Genomic DNA, 23,236 nt, shown 5'->3' with positions numbered 1-23,236 from the left:
CTGGGTTTCTGAATGCTCACTGAATCAAATCGCCTGCCCATTAATGTTGAAGATAATATGAATGTTATGTTGCCTAATGCTTAGCAAAAAACATTACTGTTTCAAATTATTCCAAGGTACAAATGTGTTGCAAGAATAACATTAAATCACTTCAATATTGATTTTAATCTGGTTCCGAGTTGACAAAGTATTTAAATAATTACATGCTGTGCTGTTATCGTCCTGCGAGAATGTATTTTTCTGCACATCTTGTGTGTGTTTTTGTGCATGTTGTAAATGTGTGAAGAAAATGAATTAAAGCTGACACCAGCTGGCAAACAGTGTCAAGCAGCGCTGCTTGTGACGAGGTACACAGTGCATGGCGTCAACATGGCACTGAAAACACACACACATATATGTGAGTTAAGGAACCTGAAAAACACAAACACACGATAAATAACAAACCAACAAACTGTGACAACCAGTAACCAGTAGGGAAACAGACAGTTACAGCTACACCAGCACAGATGATCAGTGCGAGGATTAAGATGGAAAACAGCGAGCGAGGTTCGTCTACCTTCAGAGAGGCCCGAGAGTAGGGAGGCACCCTGCCATCATATTTCCCTGAAATGATCCCGCAGGCCAGTGGTGACCACGTCATGGCCCCCACACCTGTAAACATAAACATGTGATGATCAAAATTGTCTATCACAGACAGATGGCTCATTCCCGCAAACATTTTTAGTCTGATTTTGTCTTTTGAGGAGAAAGGAAATGCTTTCTTTCAAACTGGATTTTAAGATGAGTTTGTTTTTGCTGACTCGATTGATCAGTTACACTAAAACATTCATTCAAGACTTTAGATAGACACTGACCCAGATCTAAGACTGGCCTGGCCAGTCACAGCTGGAAAACAGGAACTGAGCTGGGTTTTTTTTTTTTTTAAAACCTTGATATTTTAACACAAAGTGAATGATGATCTGTTTAAGAACCCAACAACATAAAATATCATCAAAGCTTTGTTCCCAAACGTAGCAGGTTTGTGTGGGTGTAATTACAGAAATCTTCCCAAGTCTGTTGGTTAGACTTTGTGTCCAAAATATCTCTAACATGACCGTAAAGGAGACCTCCATCACTGCTCACCTATCTTATGGAAGAGTTCAGGTAGCTGCACCTCCACCTTCTCTCTCTGAAACATGTGGTACTCAGCCTGCTCACAGATAGGAGGAATCTGGTTGAACTGTCGTGCCACAGAATAGGCTTCCTACAGGGAAACATGGAATAAACAAGATTAGGCTGACATATTGTATGGTATTTAGTATGTAGAACATTACTGAACATCAAGAACAGAAGCAGGTAAAATACAGAAGATCAAACATAAATTAATGGAAATGGGAAAAAAAACCCTCTCTCTTTAGTGGCAATTCATATTTCCCAAAAAATGTTTGATGTCTGATGTTTGTCATCTACACTGAATCTCACCATTATCTCCATTGGGCTCCAGCGGGATGTCCCCCAGTACATGGCCATGCCTTGATTTATCACATGGGTCATTGCTCGCACCGTTTCTGTAAATACAAATACACAAAACAATTTAAAGACACCTTTAGTTCAGACATGACCTTGTAGTATTTTCACAATTTCAACAAAAATCTCACAATGTCTAATCTATTGTACTGTATCTAGACCACTTAGTCTCCATTATCATAAAAGGTGTATTTGTTAACATCCCCAATCTGAATGGACCGGACTATTCAGGACAAAAGTGGAAAAGTTGATTATGTTAATCAGGGTGGAAGAGTGATTCATTCTGATGACGATGACATCTATTCAAATCAAGGCACACTTGAATGACATTAATGTTAAAATCCACAAGCGAGAAGAGAAGAGCCCAGTGAATGAATTAAGGAGATGACACATGCTTGTATCAGTTCACATCTTTAATCATGGGCTTTTTATCTACAGACACGGCACAACAGATCTTCAACAATGAGGGTAATAAAAATAGATTCAGCTCTATAAAATGAAAAATATGTCAAGGATGATATTATTTTCCATTAATGGAGTGACTTCAGGTTGACTGTATGTGACACAGAGATTAGTGTTGTGTTATTCTGTAAATTTCAGTATTTTATTTGGAGACTTAAGATAGGCATTTCATTTTACAGCCCTATCTTATCTTGTGTGTGACGGCGAATGAAATCTCACATTACCCAGCTGTATTTTCTGTCTCAGACCACCGGCCTCAATATCAAACACGTTGGATAACAATCGGGGTATCCAAGACAAAATCGGGAGCACAGGAGAGCAATAAAACAATCCATCCATCCATCTATTCACCTTTCTGACATGCTGTTTCTCACAACCTCGTCTGGGAATACCAACTCAGCCGCCCTGTCGTCTAATGGGTGCTTGGCTTACAAGGGTTTCTCTGTAAACTGACAGAACAGCAGTTTACCTCCTTTTCACCCCTTAGACTGCACTTCGGCTACTGCCAGAATAAAATATACCAGATGGTCTAAACCACTGTAATTTTGAACATGTAGGTTCCAAGCCGTCCGTGCGAACTGAGTGCAATCTTTACAGTACAGATGGGCGAAAGAATTGCCTCGACTTTTATATCAAACTGCTACGGCTTCTTCAGGCCAACGTGACATTAAGATTTTGTGAAAGGGCCAGGGCTAGCGAAGCATCAAACTGAAGGCGGGAATATGACCTCTGACCGAACTCTACCCCAAACAGGAACTCTGACATGGGAGCAGATGGATACTGTGTGACCAGCTGCGCCCACACACAGTTAGCACTCTGCCATTTAAAGGTCTCCAGCATCAGTATCTATCCTCATTCTAACTGTGGAGGTGGAAGCGCCAAGACAACACGCAGTATTTAAAAATAGTTATTTCAGTTACAAGAGTTTTGTACATATCTGAATCTCCACATTACAGTAGTCATAGAGACAGAAAATATATTTTTGAATGTGCACTGTAACAAAACATGAGAGTTTAAGAGTACGTGAGAGGAAGAAAGAGAAGTGATCACTTAAAAAGAAATAAAGGCTAAAGCAGATGCTATAGAAATATTACCTTCCATAGGTGTATTAGGGTCCGGTCTGTTCGCAAAAACCACATCAACGTAGTCTAACTGCAGTCTTTCTAGAGATGCTTTTAAACCTGGACATAAGAAATACAGATAATAACAAACAGTTAGTCTCTGCCATGCTACATTATCATATTCTTCATAAAAAATGTACCCAATCTAAAAATAACAACCCGTACAGAGAATTATCTAAACAGGTTAATACAGTTCACCCAAAAGTTTTCTTAGCAACTCCAATAACCCCAAGAGTACGTCAATTATTAAAATGCAGCCTTGATTCCCGTGAGCCAAAGAATCTAATTAGGAAGTATTTTGTTGTTGCAGTGTGAGTGTTTAATCCACTAATCTGAAGGCTGCTACTTACCTTCTATAATGTGTTTTCGGGATAAACCTCTTTCAGTTTCCGCTCTATGAGGAATAACAAAAACAGGAAAACAGTTATAAAAATGACAAGAAATATGACTCGATCTGCCCCTCTGCCCTCCCCTCATATATCTTTGATGAAATATGATCTAATGACTGGTTCAGTTTTATTGAAAGTGCCTGACAACAGATCAGTTTGGATGACACATGATCCCATTACTGGGAGCATCATAAACAAGTCGAGAAAAATGATTATTGTTTCTCATTTGGACACACAGGCTGAATCAAAGAAGCATCCAGATGAAACTTACTTTCCGCCCCAGAAGATCTTCGTTGTTATCACTAGAGTTGAACGTCTGAAAATGGAAAATGAAAGCACATCTGTTACAACATCTGCTAAATTATAGTTGGATGTATTTGAGCTGGTGATATCTGAAAGTTCAGGCTACATGCTTGAACAGCTATGATGGAAAGCTCGGACACAAGCTCTGCGTAATCATACATCTCTACTTTATTGTTTCAATGTCATGCTCATCCATGTCCCACAATAGGTGTGACTGTGCCAGAACTCAGCCAGCGCCAATGTATTGACTGTTGTAGCTGTATAAACTGACAGGGCTATAGAAATGCCAATCCGGGCCAACAAAGTAAAAGATAAGGCACCAGAAGTTCATCTATTATTCAGCATCTTTGAGGAGGGACACAGGAGTGTGGGCATGGCACGGCTGCCAGCATTAATCTTTCATCTGCCTACCTTACTGTTCCAGTTAACAACACACAGCCTCCCAATATGTGCAAAGAAGGAGATGATACAAGATTACTGAGGCTGGTGGGACGGAAATTAAAAAACACCAAACTCAATTAAAGTTTGTCTCATACCTCCATCCTTTCTTCTTTATGATGTTCCCGAGCACCACCTCTGCCCTGCGAAGCAGATAAAGAGAAGGCATGATTAAATGAAGATTTCTTAAAATGATAAGAGTGTTTACATCTCACTGAGATACGATTTCAAGCCTTAAATTAAAAAATGCAGCTCTGCACACATCATATACAATGCATCTGTAAGTTTCTATTGGAAATGGCACCTGCTAAGGACTAGTGAGTGTGAAAGATGCCAGGTCAGAGTCAGCAGTGCCTGAGCACAGCTGTGCTGTGGAGCCACCACTATGTCACTCATTAACAGCCACAGGGGTGCTAATGAGTGACTTTACATTCAACACAGGGCTCATTAGGGCTCGGCAAAAACCTGTCACTTGATATGTCTCCAGTGCTTTCACCAACCCGCAAATAATGAAACACTTCCTTGTAACAACATTTTTCACAAAATGTACTTTAGTGATTGTGACAGGTAAAAAATCAACAGCATCTAAGTTTTGGAGACATTTTGGGAGCACAGATGAAAAAAGTAGCTCCTCAAATCAGTGCAGTTTTAAAATGAATGATTTTGTGTCCATGTGTCAAAAGTGTGTTACTTAAAGACAAAAACAACAATACATTTTACTTATGACACAGTGCATTAGTGCCCCTGCCAGTCTGCGTCAACACTGATTGGAGAGACAGTTTGACATGCAGATGTGGTAATCAGTCATCTAAACTAGAAATACCACTAGCTTGTACCAGACTGAGACTTTAGGGTGTGTGCGAATGAAACACTAGAAGTAAACCCCTGAGGCTTTGGATGCATGAAGGAGAGGGAGTGGAGGGACCTGAAGCTGTGGAGCCATCATCAACCACCTGCACTGGACTGCAGCTTCCACTCCTAAAGGAGATCCAGATTTAATGGAGGCTCAGTGGCAAAGCAAGGTGAACCATGTTCAGGACATCCATGAACTCAACACCACCTGCATTTCCCTGCTACACACATCCACCTCTAGAGAAAGAAGTATTAAACAAAGGAGTGGCCGAAACCAGGTACAAGATGCTGTGTACAATATGAGGCTAAAAATGATTAGAGGTCTAGTCTTCAGAGGTGCTGGTTGGTTTTTTATCTATACTGGTTCCAATGTGCTCCAAAAAGAAAATAATGTGCTGAAGAAAGTTCTTAACTATCAATATACAACTTAGACTGCGCAATGAATAACTTTTATTATTATTTATTAAGACACCAAAGTTATATTAATATGCCAAAGCTGGTATTGAAGTCCATCACACACTGCAGCTCCATCGTGTAAAAAAAGTATTTGTCAATAAATCTTATAAAATATTTATTTATGCAGGATTTATAGAAGCGATTAAACTGGGGAGCGTAGCTGCTAGAACAGCTTCAGTGAATGATGTTGGGCTGTTGTCCCCACAGCATCAGCGTTTCTCACTAGAGGCGTTTCACTCCTTCATCCTCCACTTTGCACTAAAGCATGCTGGCCTCTCCTCTCTGAGGATGTACAGCAGGTTTGTGTGATCTTGTAAGAATTAGTGCCTCTAAACTTAAGCCAGTCTAATAAAGGAACCCTGCCCTCATTCATATACATAGGGTGAACAAAATATTAGAAACACCTCTCAGTATTCAATAGCACCACAAACTACAGTCTCCAAATAAAGCAGAACACTTTCAATAAAACTGAACATCATGAATATAGGATTTCTTGCAGGGCTGTTGGATGAGACAGCATTATCTTTGGCTAGGTGTAACTAATAGTAAGGGCCTGATTTACTAAGATCCCAAATAGTGGGTACTAAATTGCGTGCACAGTGCAATAGATTGCGTGTCTCGTTTGCATGCGTTTTGCGGGTGATCTACTAAGAATAACTGTGTAAATGAAAACAGGTGCAACAGGGTGGAGACAGCAGTATTTAAATGAGGGTTTTGCGTGTCTGAATGGAGAGTTTGGACGAGCAGAAAGCCCGCAAGCCAAAATGAAATGTGATCAGGTTCAAGTGGAAGAGGTTAACAAATATATTGAGTTATAACAAAAACAAATATTACTAGAAAAACCGACATATGGGAGAGTATTTGTGACAAAGTCAACGCTGTTAGTAAAACTCCAAAATTATTAACACAGGTGGAAAAACTCCGTCCTGTGCGTATTCTGTCATTGTGCCTCCGTCTCCTCCTCTCCACAGTAACAGAAGTCATCTGTGCCCAGTGCGCAGCCGGTTAATACCTGCCCTTCAAAAAGGTATTATTTATAGACGCAGTTAGCGTCAGAAAAAATACCTTCAGGTTTGGTAGATCACAATGCGCGTGCTAAATAACATATATTATATATATATTCTTTTCTGACAACATCCAAAATCCACTATTTAGTGACGGTGTGATTGAGTAGCCTCAGCACTCTACACATCACACGAAAAATGAGGCTTTTCAATAAATACAACTTATGACCCACACTATCTGCTTCTCCTGGCAGCGCTGCATGACAACCATAATGGTCACTGATGGGTTAACCAGCACTAGAGAATGTGAAATACTGTACATACTGAAGTTTGCTATACAAGGTTCTGCAAAGGTCCATGGGTAGTTTTTTATTTGAGTCAGTGCATGTATTACATATCATATCACTGAATGTGATCTATGTGTTTTTATTTGGTGGTGGGATTAAACCTTGGTTACATTTGCATTAAATACTTTGCTTTACTTTAATGAAAATATTACAACGCACTAATAGTTTTTATTTATGTAGGCTTGTTATTAATGTTAGTTTCTGATACCTGCAGGTTTAGCAATTAATGCAGCATCTGTTTAATAATTATGAAGCTGCTCTTTACTGCATAAAACATTTTAATACATCCAAACACTTGTTTGGTTTTGTGACAACTTTTATTCATTGTCACCCAAATTAAACCATTGAACCTCTTTGTAACTTTCTCTATAGTCCTGTTAAAAAGTTGAATTAAAAACACACCTCTTATTTTATCTGCCTCTCTTGTGTGGAGTTACATCAGACACTGTGACATGTAAATGACTTAACAAGCTGATCTTTGTGCTTTAGTTTCTGTTGTGAGTAAGTATCTTGCCAGCAGACAATCACTACTAATCCTGGTACTGCTTGACATGTGATAGCAAACGTTACAACATTGTGAGGTGAAATAACACTGCATTACGAGCCACAGGCAGCACATCTGCCTGGTTCCCCACTAGATCTAACATCCTAGCTGAATTTCTGGATGATATATTATTTGTCTTAATCCGTTTGTTTCTGATCCTTTGGACATTTGGACTCCTTCGCATCAATATTATTATCATTATTATTATGTGAGGTCGCATCTTATATCTTTTTTGAGGCGGAAATGAAAACTGCCTCATAAAATTGAGTCTAGATGTCACTGTAATGTGTATAAAGATATATATAATTTTTTTTGAAAATCCTGTTTCTATATCATTTTCCACTCATTAGTTCATTGAGGTCGGCAACCTGCAAGTTGCTCTTTAAACAACGAACAGTCAAGCACTCCCCCGAGAGCAATAGAGAGTGTGTGTGTGTGTGTGTGTTTGTGTGTGTGTGTGTGTGTGTGTGTGTGTGTATGTTTGTGTGTGCATAATAGGGTGTGAATGTGTCTCTGGCAAGCATCCACAAAGTGCACTCTGTTGGCCTTCTGAAATGTGAGTAATTTGAGAGCCCAAACATAAGGTACAGTGTGCCTTGAGCAGGTTGACTTTCTTCATTCATCCATTAATTAGGTTTTTATTCCTGTGCCTAGTCTATGTTGTGACTTACAGCAGCAGCCATGACATAACACTGCATTATTCATGGACTTATAATATTTTATGTCTTCCAGATTTCTCTGTAATTATGCAACCAATTTGTTACTGGTTTCACACAATACCATGCAATTACTATGCATCTAGAGCAAAATGTCTAAGACTGAAATAAAATGAAGACGGAAATTCAGTTCTGCCAATTACTGGCATACTTTTGAATGCAGTGACGCCATATGTGTTGGCTGATAACAGCAGCTACATGAGATAAGCAGAACATGTTTATTTGTGCAATTACACATTTATTTATATATCTCAGAAACAGTAGCCTGCATATTGGGATGGATACGCTGGTTAAGAATCACAGTCAATATTTAATTAAATATCTCTGTGTAATGTTTGTTTCATGACTATTTCTGTGTTTTGTAGGGCTAAACCAGGACAAACATGCCAAACAAACAGTCAACAACTGTGAAAAGCTGAGAAGGGAGTGAGTGAGCGTGAGTGTGAGCACAGCTTACAAACCTTGTTTATCTGTCTGTGTTCTCAGCACAGAATCAACATTACAGCCGTCGACTGTACAACCACCAGCACTACTTCACGTTCTCCCAGTCTGACTGATGAAGGCATTGCAGTAAGCCTGAACCACGGACTTCACTTGAAAGCTTTTTCCATTCTGATGTGATAAGTGTGTGCGTGTGTGTGTGTGTGTGTGTTTGTGTGTGTTTGTGTGTGTGTGTGTGTGTGTGTGTGTGTGTGTGTGTGTGTGTGTGTGTGTGTGTGTGTGTGTGTGTGTAATATAAGCTCCTCTGTTGCTGCTTTGCAATGGAAGCTGTCAGGATTAACACCTGTGCAAAACATACTAAGCTGTGTGACACACTGTCACAAACACATCCCTCACAGACTTGTCCTTTCTGTCAAACTGTGGTTTGTTTTATGGTAGCGCAATGATCAAAGTTAGCTGGTAATGACTCAAAGATCAACTTTGTGGCTGTTTCTCTGGCCCCCATCATAAAACAGCAAGGCAAACAGATTGTTGGAAGCTCTACAGAAACAATGAAATGTGTGGTGATGACGTTTGATGACGTTTAGGAGACGTTTAGGAGACAACAGCTGCTCAACAAATGCACTCGGGGAGAAATGAGGTAAACTACTAAAAGAATCTGCATGTTTCTTGTCTTTTTGCTTTCTTTTGATTTTCTTTTGTCAGAAGCTGACACTCTGAAGCTTCTCCCCAAATATAATAGCAAAGCTAGAATATTCTTGGGAGCATTTAAAAAAAAAAAAGGACTTGGTGCTGTTAATCAGAGATACTGTTTGCAAAGGATAATCCCTTAGATTATTTCAAAGCACCCAAGTTACTACAAAGCCAGATTAATCCACGCTAGAATTTAAACCATCACTACATACGACGATATGGCAGTTCAGGGCTGCGTTCTGGGTTTAAAAATATCACCACTGCCTGACTTATAAATTTAGACCAAGACTATGGATATCAAACCCTGATGAATGTTACTGTAACAATGACAGGGTACTGATCAAAAAGACAATCCTAATTCCAGGTCTGCGTTCAAGACGAGACATTGGAACTATTCTCTGCCAAAAACTGTCCCAGTGACGAGAGTTAACAGTGAGGTCAACGGATTACAAAGTCCATTAACTGTTTTTTTCTGGGAAGATACTTCACTGTTTATTTTTAGTAAAGTCATTTTTATTACTGGAGTGCATTGACCTTTAAAGCATCAGGGATTGTCTTGAGTAGAGACAATATGCAAGCAGCTTCACTTCTTTACAGCACAGGCCTGGATGTAGTATTTTAGTACTTATAACCTTTCTAAAGCAGTGAACATGTGCTTGTGCTATCCCATTGAGGCAGCCTTAACTAGTTTATGATCTTTACCCAGTGACTTTGTAATTGATCACATGTCAGCAGCTTGGTAATATTTGGTCTTGCTGCTCACTGATATATGACCGGCGGCACAGGATACACTCACTTTCCAGCAGCGTAGACCTCCGCTGTGTCAAACAGATTGATGCCATTTTCATAGGCCAGAGTCATCAGCTGCTCTGCCATCTGTTGAGAGAGCAGGGGAGACAGAAACAGAGAGGGGTAAGGATGGCGTGAGAGATCACTGATGTGAGGTGTTAAGGTTTTTCCAATTATTAAACTTCCATCACAAGACAAAAACAGCTTTGCTTTATATAGCAAGTATTTACTCTGGCAGTATGTTTTCACTATAGGTAAAAATAGGATATGACATATGTCATATGGAGGGTTTCTATTCCCAAACTTTGATGAAAGATGACAAAAACCATCTGCTCTCACCTCATCCGTTATCTGTCCACCGAACGTCACCCATGTTCCTACAGAGAGGGAGGGGGGGGGGGGATCAGGGTATGAGTAAACAAACAAACGTGTGCTCACAGATGAGCAAATGAGCAGTGATGCTATATATATTGCATAAGTGATACTCCACAAACTGTAGAAGACACATGATCACTGAAAGATGATATAATTTAAGCCATAACACTAGTTTCTCCCTATTTGAAGAGGAAGGACTGCAGGGTTATCAGTTCCCCTTCCAAATCTGTTATGCTTATATAAGTCTTTGGGGTACAGCAAACTTCTCAGTGTGTTTCGTGATCCAAGAGACTCTTACCTAATCCGAGGCAGGACACCCGCAGGCCTGACTTCCCGAGGTTTCTGTCAAAACAGAGAGAATTACATTAACATTAGTGTAGCATTGTGTTGGCAGTGATTTGTATTGCACTCTGGTGGTGGTTATGGCCATTAGATTAGGACTTGAAGTCTCATTTTAACATTGATTGATTGAAAAATAAGCAATCCTTCGGCATTGTTAGCTTTACTTCTGTAAGAAGAAAAGTCTGTTCATATGTTTACTTTTTTACTGCAGTGGAGGCTTATAGTCATGAGCACTGAGAAGAACAGGGTTTCATATGGATTTGAAGCCAGCCGGCATCTACTGCAGCACTGACACATGTAGATTGGATGTGTAAGGAGAGACAGTTAACACGTGTGCCAACAATGAGAATGTGTGTGCAGAGAAATAGCAGGGGAAAGTCAGAGGGAAAGAGAGAGGAAGTGGGTTTTAAGCAAGCCCACCATGACATCCAGTAAAATTTCTTGCAGCACACCAGGATCCCTCAGCCGCCATCTGACTCAAATCCTCTACAACAACGAGGAAGCTTGACTACTCAGTACTTCCTCCTAAAGCTGGCGTCTCTGAGCCTATCACAGTCCAGACAGACCCCCTCTGCTGACAATCACAGCTTTGGGTAGTGTATTTGATTCTTTTGTGCCAGCTATTAAACTTTTCTCTGGTTCCTAGTTAAAAGTCAACATCATAAGGAATTTATTTTAAATGCTGAAATAACTTTTCTGTTTCAATTTGTTGTTTTTTCAGGAGGGATTTAGAGTGTATAGTCAGACCGACAAAAGCCTTGAAAGCTTAATAGTTCTATTTCTTTGGATATCTCAGATCTAAGAAATGATTAAACACATAAAATGAAGTGTGCTACTTCTGGCCAACCTCTTTCAAAAGATAAGCGGGCGATATGAAAAGATTAAAAAAAAAGGGGGCATCAGAGATGATGTAACATGTGCAGGAGTCAAAGTGAGTGTGTGGGAGGATATGTACTATATATTTATATTTAGACTGCCTGTATGGACACACAGCTGAAATGAAAAGGAGTAGAGGGGGAGACAGAGGATAGGTGTGCTGTGTGTGTCTGTGTGTGTTTGTGACTGAATGTGTGAGCGGGATTGTGTGTGAGTGTGTGTGTGGGTGTTTTGTGAAGCCATGACAAGATTACTGAATTGCTGCGGTGACTAACAACACTTTTAATTTTAATGTGGTCAGAACAACAAGTCCAAAAAACACTGAATAAAGCATTTAAAATAAATATGGAAAGCTGTATCAGTAACATATCCTCTTTAAGTGGGCTACATTTGTGTTGTAATGCAAAAAACAAACAAAACAAAAAAACAAGCTCTTAAAATGCTTTAAGTTTCTTTTTGATGTATCTCCATATGCTTTCTATTTTGGAAGAAGTTAATCCAGTTAAATGTTCACTATATCATCCAAGATCATTAGTTCCACCCCTACTGAACCACCCTGAATGCTAATGAAGTATCTCAGCTTGTCTAACTCAACAAAATATTTCACAAAAGTATATCAGAGCAAAAAATCAACCGTGTTCTGTCCCATAAGAGGTTCCACTGATGTCTAGTGACATTAAAGAAACAACAACAGCAACAAAACAAACCTCATTCTATTCTTGTTTTTGCTTTTAAAGCATTTATGTCGAACTTTCTCCAAAGAGCCTCATTAAAAAGATCTGATTTGGTCAGTGAGGTCTGTAATCGTGTTACAGTCTGATGACGTCACGTATAGGAGCTTATAACTTACAAGTAAACACAGTCAGTCATCCCAGAGAAGCGAAAGAGATAAAGATAATCTAGAGGGACCACATGCCCTTATGGTGCACTGTGGTGACAAGGTTAACACAAGTCCCCTCTGGCAAACCACTGCAGCTAATCTACAATTAACTGCCTCTTAATTGTATGAGTAAAATACCCCCTCAGGGGGAGACTGCTGTTCAGCCTCACAAACAAAGATAACTGAAAACAAAGGCAGTTACTAACCAAAATTGTTAGTGGACCGTGTTTGCTGGAGTGTTTTTAATGATGAACATTGGTCCAGTGGTACAGCAAAATTCCTTCAAGTTTCTGCTTGACTTCGTCCTACGTTAAATCGGTTGTGAACACTGTAGAGTTTGTCTCTTAGCACTGTTGTGCACAAGATTACTATTTTACAACTCTACGTTGAGATATACAGATAGATACATACTTTATTGTCCTCATGGGGAAATTTGTGTTGGACTCTACAAAGCTAGAGCCATCATCAGATATCGGCATAACACCAGCACACATAATACATTGAGCATACAAAGGTACAATACAAAATAATATAGTGCAAATAGTGCAGGGTATCAGTCAGTTAAGGTTTAAACTAAGTCTACAGTATCGCCAAAACGGAAACGCCCAAACAGTGTCCCCTCAACTCATTCCATGATCATCATCAATTTAGACAACAGAAATGACAAATGTGTCACAGAACAAAAAAACATCATGCCATGATTCTGCCTGAAAGCCAACAAACAACATTGAACTGTTGCTAACTGTTGCGTAACCTTCACTCATTTAAGGCTATTATTTAATATTCCAGCTGATAAAGGAACAAAGGAGTTTTTAAAACGATTCATCATACACCTCTGAGCTCTGCTATCTACTGCCTGATGGGAACAGCTTATACTCCGAGTACAGAACATGGGATGGATTCCAAAGGATACTCTTTACCTGTCTGAGTACACACTGGTCAAAGAGAGATTGGACATTGTAATGATCTTCCAATGACTTTTTTTGTGGTTTGAACATTACAACTTTGTTATTAGATATGGGATGACTACATGGGTTAGAAACCTTCCCGTCTCATCAAAATCAATCTCTAAAACCAACTTATAAAATAATAATGTAATTGGCTGGTTATGTATGACCACCGAGATGTGATTACTACCTTCCGAGAGATCACGATGACCCCTTCAGTTTTTTAAACATTTAAAATTAGGTGGTTTGTGTCACACAAATCAACACATTTATTTACTTCTGAATGATAAATAATTGTATCATCATGCCTGTACAGTAGGATTAACATAGCAGAGTCATCTGAGTATTTGAAAATAAAGTTCTGCGAGTGCCTGGATGAACATTCATTTGTGTACAAAGTAAAAAGAACAGATGAGTTCATGTTTGAAGCCTTAAACTATTCCACCTAATGTGATTAAATACATTTTTGCTGTTGAGTATGTTAAAACGCAGTACACAAGCATGTTCAGAGAATAAGATGCCTGTTATACCTCTTTCTAATTAGATTAACGAGGAACAAGTACATGGTTTAAGAGTTGCAGCGTATCACAAAGTATGCTTTAACTATGAAAACTACTCATACTGTACAGCACCAGTGCATTTAAGCACTTCACCAAAACCTAAAAATAAGTAACAAGGATATCAGAATACACAGCTATACCCTTGCCATTGTTCTCTGTGTAAGGATGTCCTTTTGTCAGCACATCGTTGCGTTCAATATTTTACTAGACTGGCCTTGAATACTGTGCGTTGCTGCAATAACCCACTGCCAGGGCCTGGAAGCAGACAGGGGTCAGGTTCCTGCTGAGCCTCAGCAGACATGAACCACAACAGTAAAGTCACCTCTCTCACATCCTCCTTAATAATGAAGGAGACAGGTACAGTACAGGAGAGCAACACCACACCGAACACAGAGACAAAGCCAGATGGGACTCACTGAACAGGACACGTAGCGACCATGATTTCCACTACACTTGTTTACTTTGAATTACCAGGTAATCTTTCTCTTAGGTTTCCATTAACATCAGTGTTGTGATCCAATCAGCACAAAGACTGAACACGATGAGGGGGGGGGGGGGGGTGTTCAGCCCCGTGTTCAGCTTGACACAAAGAATTCTGTCAATCATTCAGCTCTGCTGCTGACTTCAGAAACCCTCAAAGGAATACAAACTGTGCAAACCAGCTGAACTGCAATATGTTTTCTTTTAGTAAAGGTCAGCAACAGTCAGGGAATATCAGAGGTCACCTCAGAGTTTCTTTCAGTCATTTATTTCTAATTATTAGATTATTGATTATTGGAATAATCTGGTGTACTACTGGTGGAATAGCGTGCAGTAACAGGGCTCAGCTACCACTGTGCCTGCAGAGCTTACCTCTATAATTTTGCCTTTCTTTAATGATATTACAGCTCAGCTTATTGTATGATTCATCTATTCACACAATTCCCCCAACCTTGAAATAATATGTGGAATAGAAGAAAAATGTATTTAATTAACCAAACAGATGTATCAATCTTTGATAACCGGTACATGACATCACTTACAGGTCACTGCAGCAGGAGAACTGAAGTATCAACACTAAATAGACAGCACAAAACCAGCTACCCGCCCAACAGAAACTGTGTATAGTGTTTAAATAAATACTCCCATGAACAGAGTTTTAAGATGAAGGTGGGAACAGCTTCCTGACATCTTGAGCAGGTTGTGGAGCCGTTTATCCATTCACTGACAATTTTGAAAATGCTGAACCAGAGCCATGACACCCATATCATGTTATAATCTTGGTCCAAAGTCAAAAATTAAATAATCTGTTCCAATGTGATGAGGACAAATGTGTCTTGTGTACACTAATAGAAATGATGCTGTGATGATTATCCCAACAGTATACTTATTCTCATCACCCACCACTATGAACACACATAGTTGGATTTCATTGTTATTTGTGTTGTTATGATGTTACTTAAAAGAGGTCAAATGTAAGTTAAACTACTAAAGAAAGGTGCTAAATTAATTATTTTAGTCAGTATAATTAGATTAGAAAGGCAGGACATTTAAACACCCAAAACAATAATTCTTAACAAATTTTCAGGATGTGAATTGGTGATGAACTCAGTCTACTGTTGCACCCAACAGGTATTAGTAATATTTTATACTAGGCATCAAGTAAATGCCTATTGTGTCAAATTTGCTTTAATTGCATGTTTTAAAGCTATGTAAGAGGTTGACAGTGACTGATCTATAACAATTGTTTGCCAATTATCTGTCATATACTACCATAAATCATATCCGTGAAGTTTAAATCATTAAGTAAAGTTATTGAATAAGGTGTGAGTGTAGAGTGAAAGGAAACACTGAAGGCATGGAGTAGGCAGACTGGGAGGCAGAGAGGATTTAAAATCAGGTTGAAGTCAGCAGACAGGACAGGACAGGACAGGTGATGAATGAGGAAACAAGGTCACAGAGCTGTAAAGAGGAACGTGTTGAGAGATATGTTCACCGAGCAGAACTATTAATACAACCCTCACCCGTGGCTTCCACAGAAAAACACACACACCCTGAATGCCACCAGCTCGTGATGGCTGCAGGTGGTTTTTTCCTCCATTAAGGTTCATGTAATGTCCGTTCCACTTAAAGAGGGGGGAGAAGGACAGAGCGACAGTTGGGATATTGGATATTGGATTAAAGCTGTCCTGACTAGGAAGAAAGGAAGACAAAGGAATAAGGTGACCCAATTTGCCCTGAAAAGCTGCTTACACACATTAATGATGATAAAAAGAACTATTCATCACCAAAGTTAAAATTTCGTCATCCTCATGTTAGCCCCTGTTATCCAATTACCTCCAATTAACCTCTGTATTCACCTCATGGGTTTAAAAGATGAATGGTTCTGCTCTTTGTTGTGAACATCCTACAGCGTTCAGCCATGTGGCGTTCACTCGCTGCCAGCTGAATGACCTTATTTTGTAACTCAAAACAAAAAAATAACACTTCATTCTTGTTTCAGATAAAACCCAACGTGGCATTGCGGGGGTGGCTTCAAACGGAAGGTGAGTGGATAAAGACAGATTTTGCTTCTTTTGGGAACTGAACTCTTTCCTTTGAAGATCCCATCTCCACACAGAGCTTTAACTTTACAGATGGGAACACAGTACATGAAAATGGCTGGAGACCATTACAAAGATTTTCATCCTATCTTGGTTCAATACAGGTACCATCTATATTATAGAGTCCCAAACACCCTCAGAAACCTGAGCTCTACCTCACACACGCAATATCTTTCAATATCTTTCGACAAGTGATTTGTGGTACATCCACACTTATGCATCAGAAAGTCATTAAAAATCTGAAATGGCTGGAAACATGGATTTGGCTTGCTAATGGTAAGAAATCTTTATGAACTTCACAGTACAGACCCATCAGGAAAGATTATTTTTGTTATTGGGGAATGTTCCTTTGAGTGTCAGAAGAAGCCAATGTAGGCATGATTCTCATAAAGTGTGGGTCAGGTCAAGACAGTAAAAGAAACTCAACTAATTGTGTTATCGCAGCCAAAATATTGGGCTTGTATTCATATATTGTTTCCTGTCAACAACAGAGCTGAAACAATTAAATTTGATAGCTGGCTAATGATTTAAGCTATTTTTCCCAACAAAAGGTCCAAACATGTTTTGAATCCAGCTTTTCTTCTCTTCATCTTAGCTGATCATAAACTGCATGGCTTTTGGGTTCAGACTGTTGGCTGGATAATAATAATAATTTAAACACATCACACTGACTGTTAGAAAACTGTATTTTCTGACTTTTTATAGAGAAAATACTTACTATATCAATCAATAAAATATTTAGCAGATTAATCAATCATTTAAATAATTGCAGTTGAATCCCTAGCCTATTATGTAACTCCTTATTTCAAGCAACCTTCTGGCCATTTCTATTCATGCCGTGACTCCCAAGATCCGCTGTCCCTCGTGGAAGCCATTAAACGAACACACACACAAGGTTTTGTACTGTATACTGTTATTTGCTTGCAGTGCAATATTTGACAACAGCCTGAAAACACGTCAAATTTCATTTGGAGTATGCAACAAACGTCATACACAAAGCAGTCAGAAACAAAGAGCCGCTGGCATAGAAGGACTTTAAGACAGTTGTCAATCGTTGTTTATTTTGTTTCACATAAACAGATTGCCAGCTCGAAGGGTTTTCCTGAGGGTGCATTTGTTTTTCTTTTAACTCTGGCATTTTCAGAGGCTCTTGTCTGGGTTAAATCTGCCAGTACCCACAGGGATGGAAAATCTTCTGCTATATGCTGGAGTGGAGAGAGGAGGGGAAACTTACTAGAACCTGAAGGGGATTTCAAGTCTTGGCAAATCTTCTTATGCTGCATCTTCAGTATCACGCTAAGCTGTACATTAACTTCCTGACATGCTTGTAAATTGAGTGAAGTAGCCAAAGGAAACTGATATTTTATGCCAGGAGACTGAATGTATTCTACAGTAAAAATGAGTAAAATCACTTAAAACTTTCTAAACTTGAAAAGAAAATGCCAAACAAAAAGATATTTAGTGAGGCAAAAATTTAAAAAAGTTACTGTTCTGTCTACAAACAAAACAGCTCAAGTCTTCAAACAAGCATGGAGCATCTTGCTGATAAAAAAAAAAAGCTTTCAGCACTGTATTGGTTCTGAGCAAATTGGTGCCATCTGCAAATTGGTGCCATCTGCACAATTAAAACAAATGTTGAGGTTAAATATTCATAATACACATGACTAAGCACGATGCTTTAGGGGAGATGGGATTTTTTCCCCTGCTGGCTCCTTTTCTGCTATTTTCTAAGTCAGCTAAAGCTCTGGCCTCCTGCTACGGTTCAGCTTCACTCCTTTTTTGTGCTACAGTTTTTCCTCCATCGCTGTCTTCCACATTACGTAAGACATGGTTCAAATGCTTGTCAAGCAGAAATAAAGGCTAACTACAAATTTCAATGTCAAAACAAGTCTGTTGATTCACTGTTCAATTATAAATCGAATTATAAATGAATACAAGTCAACTGTTCATCCAGAATTAGGCTCTTGTGTGGCAACTTTTAATATACAGAATATTTGAATAGGATAACACATAATTGTGCTAGTTCAAACTAAACTTTGGGCAAAATGTATGTTTTTGCGTGCTACAGTTAGCACATCAATCATGTGTAACCCTTAAGGAAAACAAACTGAAATTTAAACAGCCCTGCACACAAATGAAATAGAATAAAATGCTTGACTGACTACAAGAGAGATACTTAGTGAATAAAAAGACTTCTTCTTCTTCTTCTTGGCAGTGTACAACAGAATTAATAAATCTAGGCTATTTCTAGATTATTTAAGAAAATAACATGCAGAGAGAAATGAGTGGTGCTAAGACACACACACACACACACACACACGTGCACCAACGCAGAGGCTCTAATTAAACTCTATCAGTGAGGCAAAGAAAGAACAGCTGTCTTCATTTTCTCCTTCAACATTACACAAGTGTGTCTCTCACATGCAGACATGCTTAAAGACGCATAGGCAAAATATTCCACAACCTGCACCCCCCCCTCCCTTTTCTCACTCACTCCTCTATACACCAACATAGACAAAAATCTCAGTCCATACAGTGAAATACAAACCTACATCAATAAATGAACCATCCCACCGTTTGGCAATTTCTCTCCACATGCCCAAAGCAAACAGATGGTGAATGTTCTGTGCACATTTAGTATTTACATCAGAGTGGCCAAAGTATGCTGCTATATGTGTTCTGTTCAACTACCGTGGTCTATTTATGATTCATATTTCAAGGGGGAGTGCAGGCTGTGGAGAGCTGGCTCCCTGATGAAGAGAAATGCAGGAAAACGTCCCAGCATGCACCCACACTCATGACGCCCCAAATCTCACACCCACAGCTTTTGTCACCCAAGCCGATGCATGATGTATTTGTGTAACAAAATACTGGGGGAAAAAAACTATGCTTAGTTTCATAGAAATTCCTTTACAAGGACAAAAACATTCCCATAGTGACAGCACCATTAATTCAGTTTTCATTTAGCAATTCCAGCTAATAGTACAATACGCAAACATTAACATGTATGCATGATTAACATGCACATTTGACATATTATTGAATTTTAGTTTTTGCCTTTTTATTTCTACTATCAACATAACACAACTCGAGGACAGGGTATTTTAAGGAAAGTCGTCATTGATAATGATACATCGTAACTTCACACAGTACAGTGGGGGGATTTAAATGCCATCCACTTACACAACACTGCCAGTGGCTATTTACTGTAGCTGACTGTGATTCACTGTCAACTTTACAACCAAAAGTGGACCTCCAGAGATGCGAGGAATCCTACTGACAGTCTGGGCAAAAGCAAGTTACTTGTAGATTTACACCAGGGGGGAAGGTGAGTCAGCTCTGATTTACATGGCCACTGCAGTAAATGATACTGAGTGCAACACAGCAGAAGTGCTGTGCAGCTGATACGAACTGTAGGAAAGAACAATACCCTGCTTTGACAAAAAAAAAAAAGTCCTCCTAAAGCACAAACTCTATGCACAGCAGTACATAGCGAACTCTTAGATTTAGTCTGTGCAAAGCAAAAAATGGCAGTCCAACTGAAAAATGATACTTAAACTTATTCACCTCAGCATTACTTTGCAGCAGTTTATTTGCACTGCCTACTGAAATAAAACCCGTTCTTTTAAAAGTGAGTCATTCCCGCAAGACCTTTTCCAGGGTTTGGTTGATTAAGAGAAGAGCTGATTCCGGACTATGAAAAGCAGAAGCCTTATGGGATTGACTCCCCACCTGCACTGCCTGCCCAATCTAACATATATTCTTCCATTCCCTGAGCAAGACTACTTTACATAATCATAAGCCATTTTGTGTGCATCATTAATTCAGTCCTGACTGAGGCCATTTAATCATTCCTAGGAGGTGGTGCAGGCTCTCACAGCCAAGCTTGATGATTTTAACCAGTCATGTCATGCAGACCCAGTGTCACATTACAGACTGGCTCAGTTTGTGGTGAGGCAGCCCACTAAAGCTGTGGCAATCACTCCATACCTTGAAAAGACATTGACTTTGATGGTTTCCTTGTCCTTGTGGGGGAGGTCACTTCAACCGTAACCTGCATCTTTGCCCGTAAATATAGTCTGACGGTCTTGATTCCAACTCAAGGCTGCCATTCAAGGAAATAAGAGAGGACCTTAATGCAAATGAGGCTGATCTGAATTTCACACTGCTATTTTGTGTGGATATATGGTGGAAAGTTTTGCTGGTTGGATAAGAGAGCTTTAACTGTATTCGTTAGTGGAACAGTTATAAAATCACTAACCTCTTCATCTGTCAATGGCAAAATGAAAAACTCAAACAGAATTTGACAGAGAAAAAAATCTTGTGCTCAAGGATAAAAGCACAAATGCAAGGCCATGATAAAGGGCTTGCAAGCTTCAACTCCGAGAGGCACGATACACACTGACATGAGCACAGATCACTCCATCCTACTGTACTTCCTCTTGGGCATAGTGCCTTCACTAGCATTAACCTTACCACTCTCCCTTTCTTTCTTTCACTCTCTCCTTCCTTCCCTTTCATCCCTATCTCTTCAGAACCACAGACACGATGTTGTACCCTCAGTGCATGCATCTCCGAGCCTCATTCTGCATTTAGGCCTGCATTACCTTCGGTTTACATCAGATACAACCCTGGTTCACAAACACAGAGCCCGTTATGCACTTTGGACTACACTGCGGAAGCGAAGAACACAAACAGCCGCTGGCCCCTGAGCTGAAAATGATTTTACTCATTCAATATCATTAGCCTCAATAATGACAGTGTACCAAGATGGCGAGGATGCTGCTAGCAAATCAGATGCAAAGGATTGTGATGCGCCTTCAGACAACAGAACTCTAGATGGGTAATGTGTTTCCTCAAATCAACACCCATTGTTAATTTCTCAGTACAGATATCCAGAGCGGAATATAAAATTATTAAAAAGGAGAAAACAGCTTACAAGCTTTTGATTGAGGCTCTGAGATAGATGGATAGATGGATAGATTGATAGATGGATAGATTGATAGATAAAGTCAATTATATCTTATATCAATGACAATTACTAGCAAAATCTTTTAGCAATAAGTGCGTGTTGCCACACAAACCAAGGCTAGAAAGATGGTGCTTACAATATATTTTCATATTGCACGTACCATTAAGTTGCTAGTCGTTAACTTACTAGAAAATATACAGAAAGCAGGTCATTATTGGAAAATAATTCCTAACAAACACAGCTTGCTGCAGACCATACTGTACTGTACTGTACCTTACTATTAGGAAAGGTACTGTGAACTAATTTTCTCACAGATGCTGCCTGCAGATTTTTGTCCTCCACAACTCTTTAATTTGCCATTCACTACCCTCCACTACCCTAAGGTGCTTAAATATGCATTTAAAGATATTTCATAGTGATCATGCTTGACCTCCTTTTCAACCCTTGTGCACAAGTTGATGATGATTTAAATAATTCACCACACAAATACAAGACAACTGCATTTTGTTGTAAATGCTTGCCAGCACGTCAACCTCAGCCTGAATGTGTTTGTGTACAGGGTATGGGGTGTCATATGGGGTAATTGTGGGGAATAGTAGATAAAAACAATCACTGGTCTTCATGTACCGCAGGGTTTCTACTCACAAACAGGATAAATAATTGAAATGAAATAAAGCATGAAATCCTTGATCCAGCATGTCAGAAAAAAGGCAACAGAATAGTAAATTCTACAATGGAGCAGTAATCAGTAATAAACAGAATGAACAGGGTGGGTTTAAAATTCAATTCAGCATTATATCAAGATACAATGTTGTAGGTAAAAGCTATCATTATGTAAAGTGTCAATGTTGTTTTCCTGTTTAAGATTTTTAAAAAGTCCTATTAGTAACAATATGGACAGTTGTGTTGTTGACTCTGTATCCAATTGATTTCAATATTTCTGCTTCAAGTTCAAATAATCTTCACAAACTCACAACTAATCTGAGAAAATACTAATTGGCTGAATAAATACAGCTTACTGTACATTGTTTGTCATGATGGTTTATGTCACTCCTGCATGGGATAGATTAGACATCAATGGCCACTAAATTAAAACTGTATGCCAACCACTTAATTATAACACTTCAGTACAAAATAAGATCAGATATAATTCCTTTTCAAATCCTTCCATCCCAAATCTTGCTGTTTTTGTGGTCACGCTGGATAGCTTAATAAAAGTTTTTTTTTTTTTTTTTTGGGGGGGGGGGTATTAATTAGTTGCTGTTATTATGCAGCATGCTTGTCATCCCAGAGACCGTAATCAATTCTAAGCAGGTGGGGTTTGGCAGTTCTGACGAGAGAATAAGGAAGACAAACTGGCATAAAATAGATAAGTGAAAAAATGTGCCGTCTTCTTTATGATGTATTGTGACCTGTGCCAAAGAATTTCATGGCCATTACTCAAAAATATACTTCAGCAGTAGGTGGCAAATTCTACAGTTTAAGATCCCTATATATACTTTACATAGGTGTCTGAAACTTTTGGGGCCAAATTTATAGTTACCAGTTACCAGTTTAGACATGCCGTACCTATACTTCATGCCAGTCCTCATGCTTTGCTCGCTGGAGGTAGGCACACTCTGAACAGAGAGTTGTCCGAGA

General features: G+C 39.2%; 1 protein-coding gene across 4 annotated transcripts in view; it reads right to left on the bottom strand.

Annotated features, from left to right (window-relative positions):
* Positions 1–23,236, bottom strand: part of kcnab2a (potassium voltage-gated channel subfamily A regulatory beta subunit 2a) — an 89,399-nt gene that overhangs the window by 5,194 nt on the left and 60,969 nt on the right. For all 4 annotated transcript variants that reach the window (XM_062443819.1, XM_062443836.1, XM_062443828.1 and 1 more), the window contains 10 exons: positions 10,735–10,778; positions 10,401–10,438; positions 10,069–10,148; positions 4,318–4,362; positions 3,750–3,794; positions 3,440–3,483; positions 3,063–3,149; positions 1,462–1,547; positions 1,123–1,243; positions 557–651 (listed from right to left, as the gene is read on the bottom strand). In XM_062443819.1, coding sequence (XP_062299803.1) covers positions 557–651; positions 1,123–1,243; positions 1,462–1,547; positions 3,063–3,149; positions 3,440–3,483; positions 3,750–3,794; positions 4,318–4,362; positions 10,069–10,148; positions 10,401–10,438; positions 10,735–10,778 — 685 coding nt within the window. The remainder of the gene's footprint in view (positions 1–556; positions 652–1,122; positions 1,244–1,461; positions 1,548–3,062; positions 3,150–3,439; positions 3,484–3,749; positions 3,795–4,317; positions 4,363–10,068; positions 10,149–10,400; positions 10,439–10,734; positions 10,779–23,236) is intronic.

This window comes from Scomber scombrus, chromosome 3 (assembly GCF_963691925.1).
Source record: "Scomber scombrus chromosome 3, fScoSco1.1, whole genome shotgun sequence".
Taxonomy (NCBI): Eukaryota; Metazoa; Chordata; class Actinopteri; order Scombriformes; family Scombridae; genus Scomber; species Scomber scombrus.
Note: the sequence above shows the minus strand (reverse complement) of the source record. Positions and strands in the feature narration are given on the sequence as shown.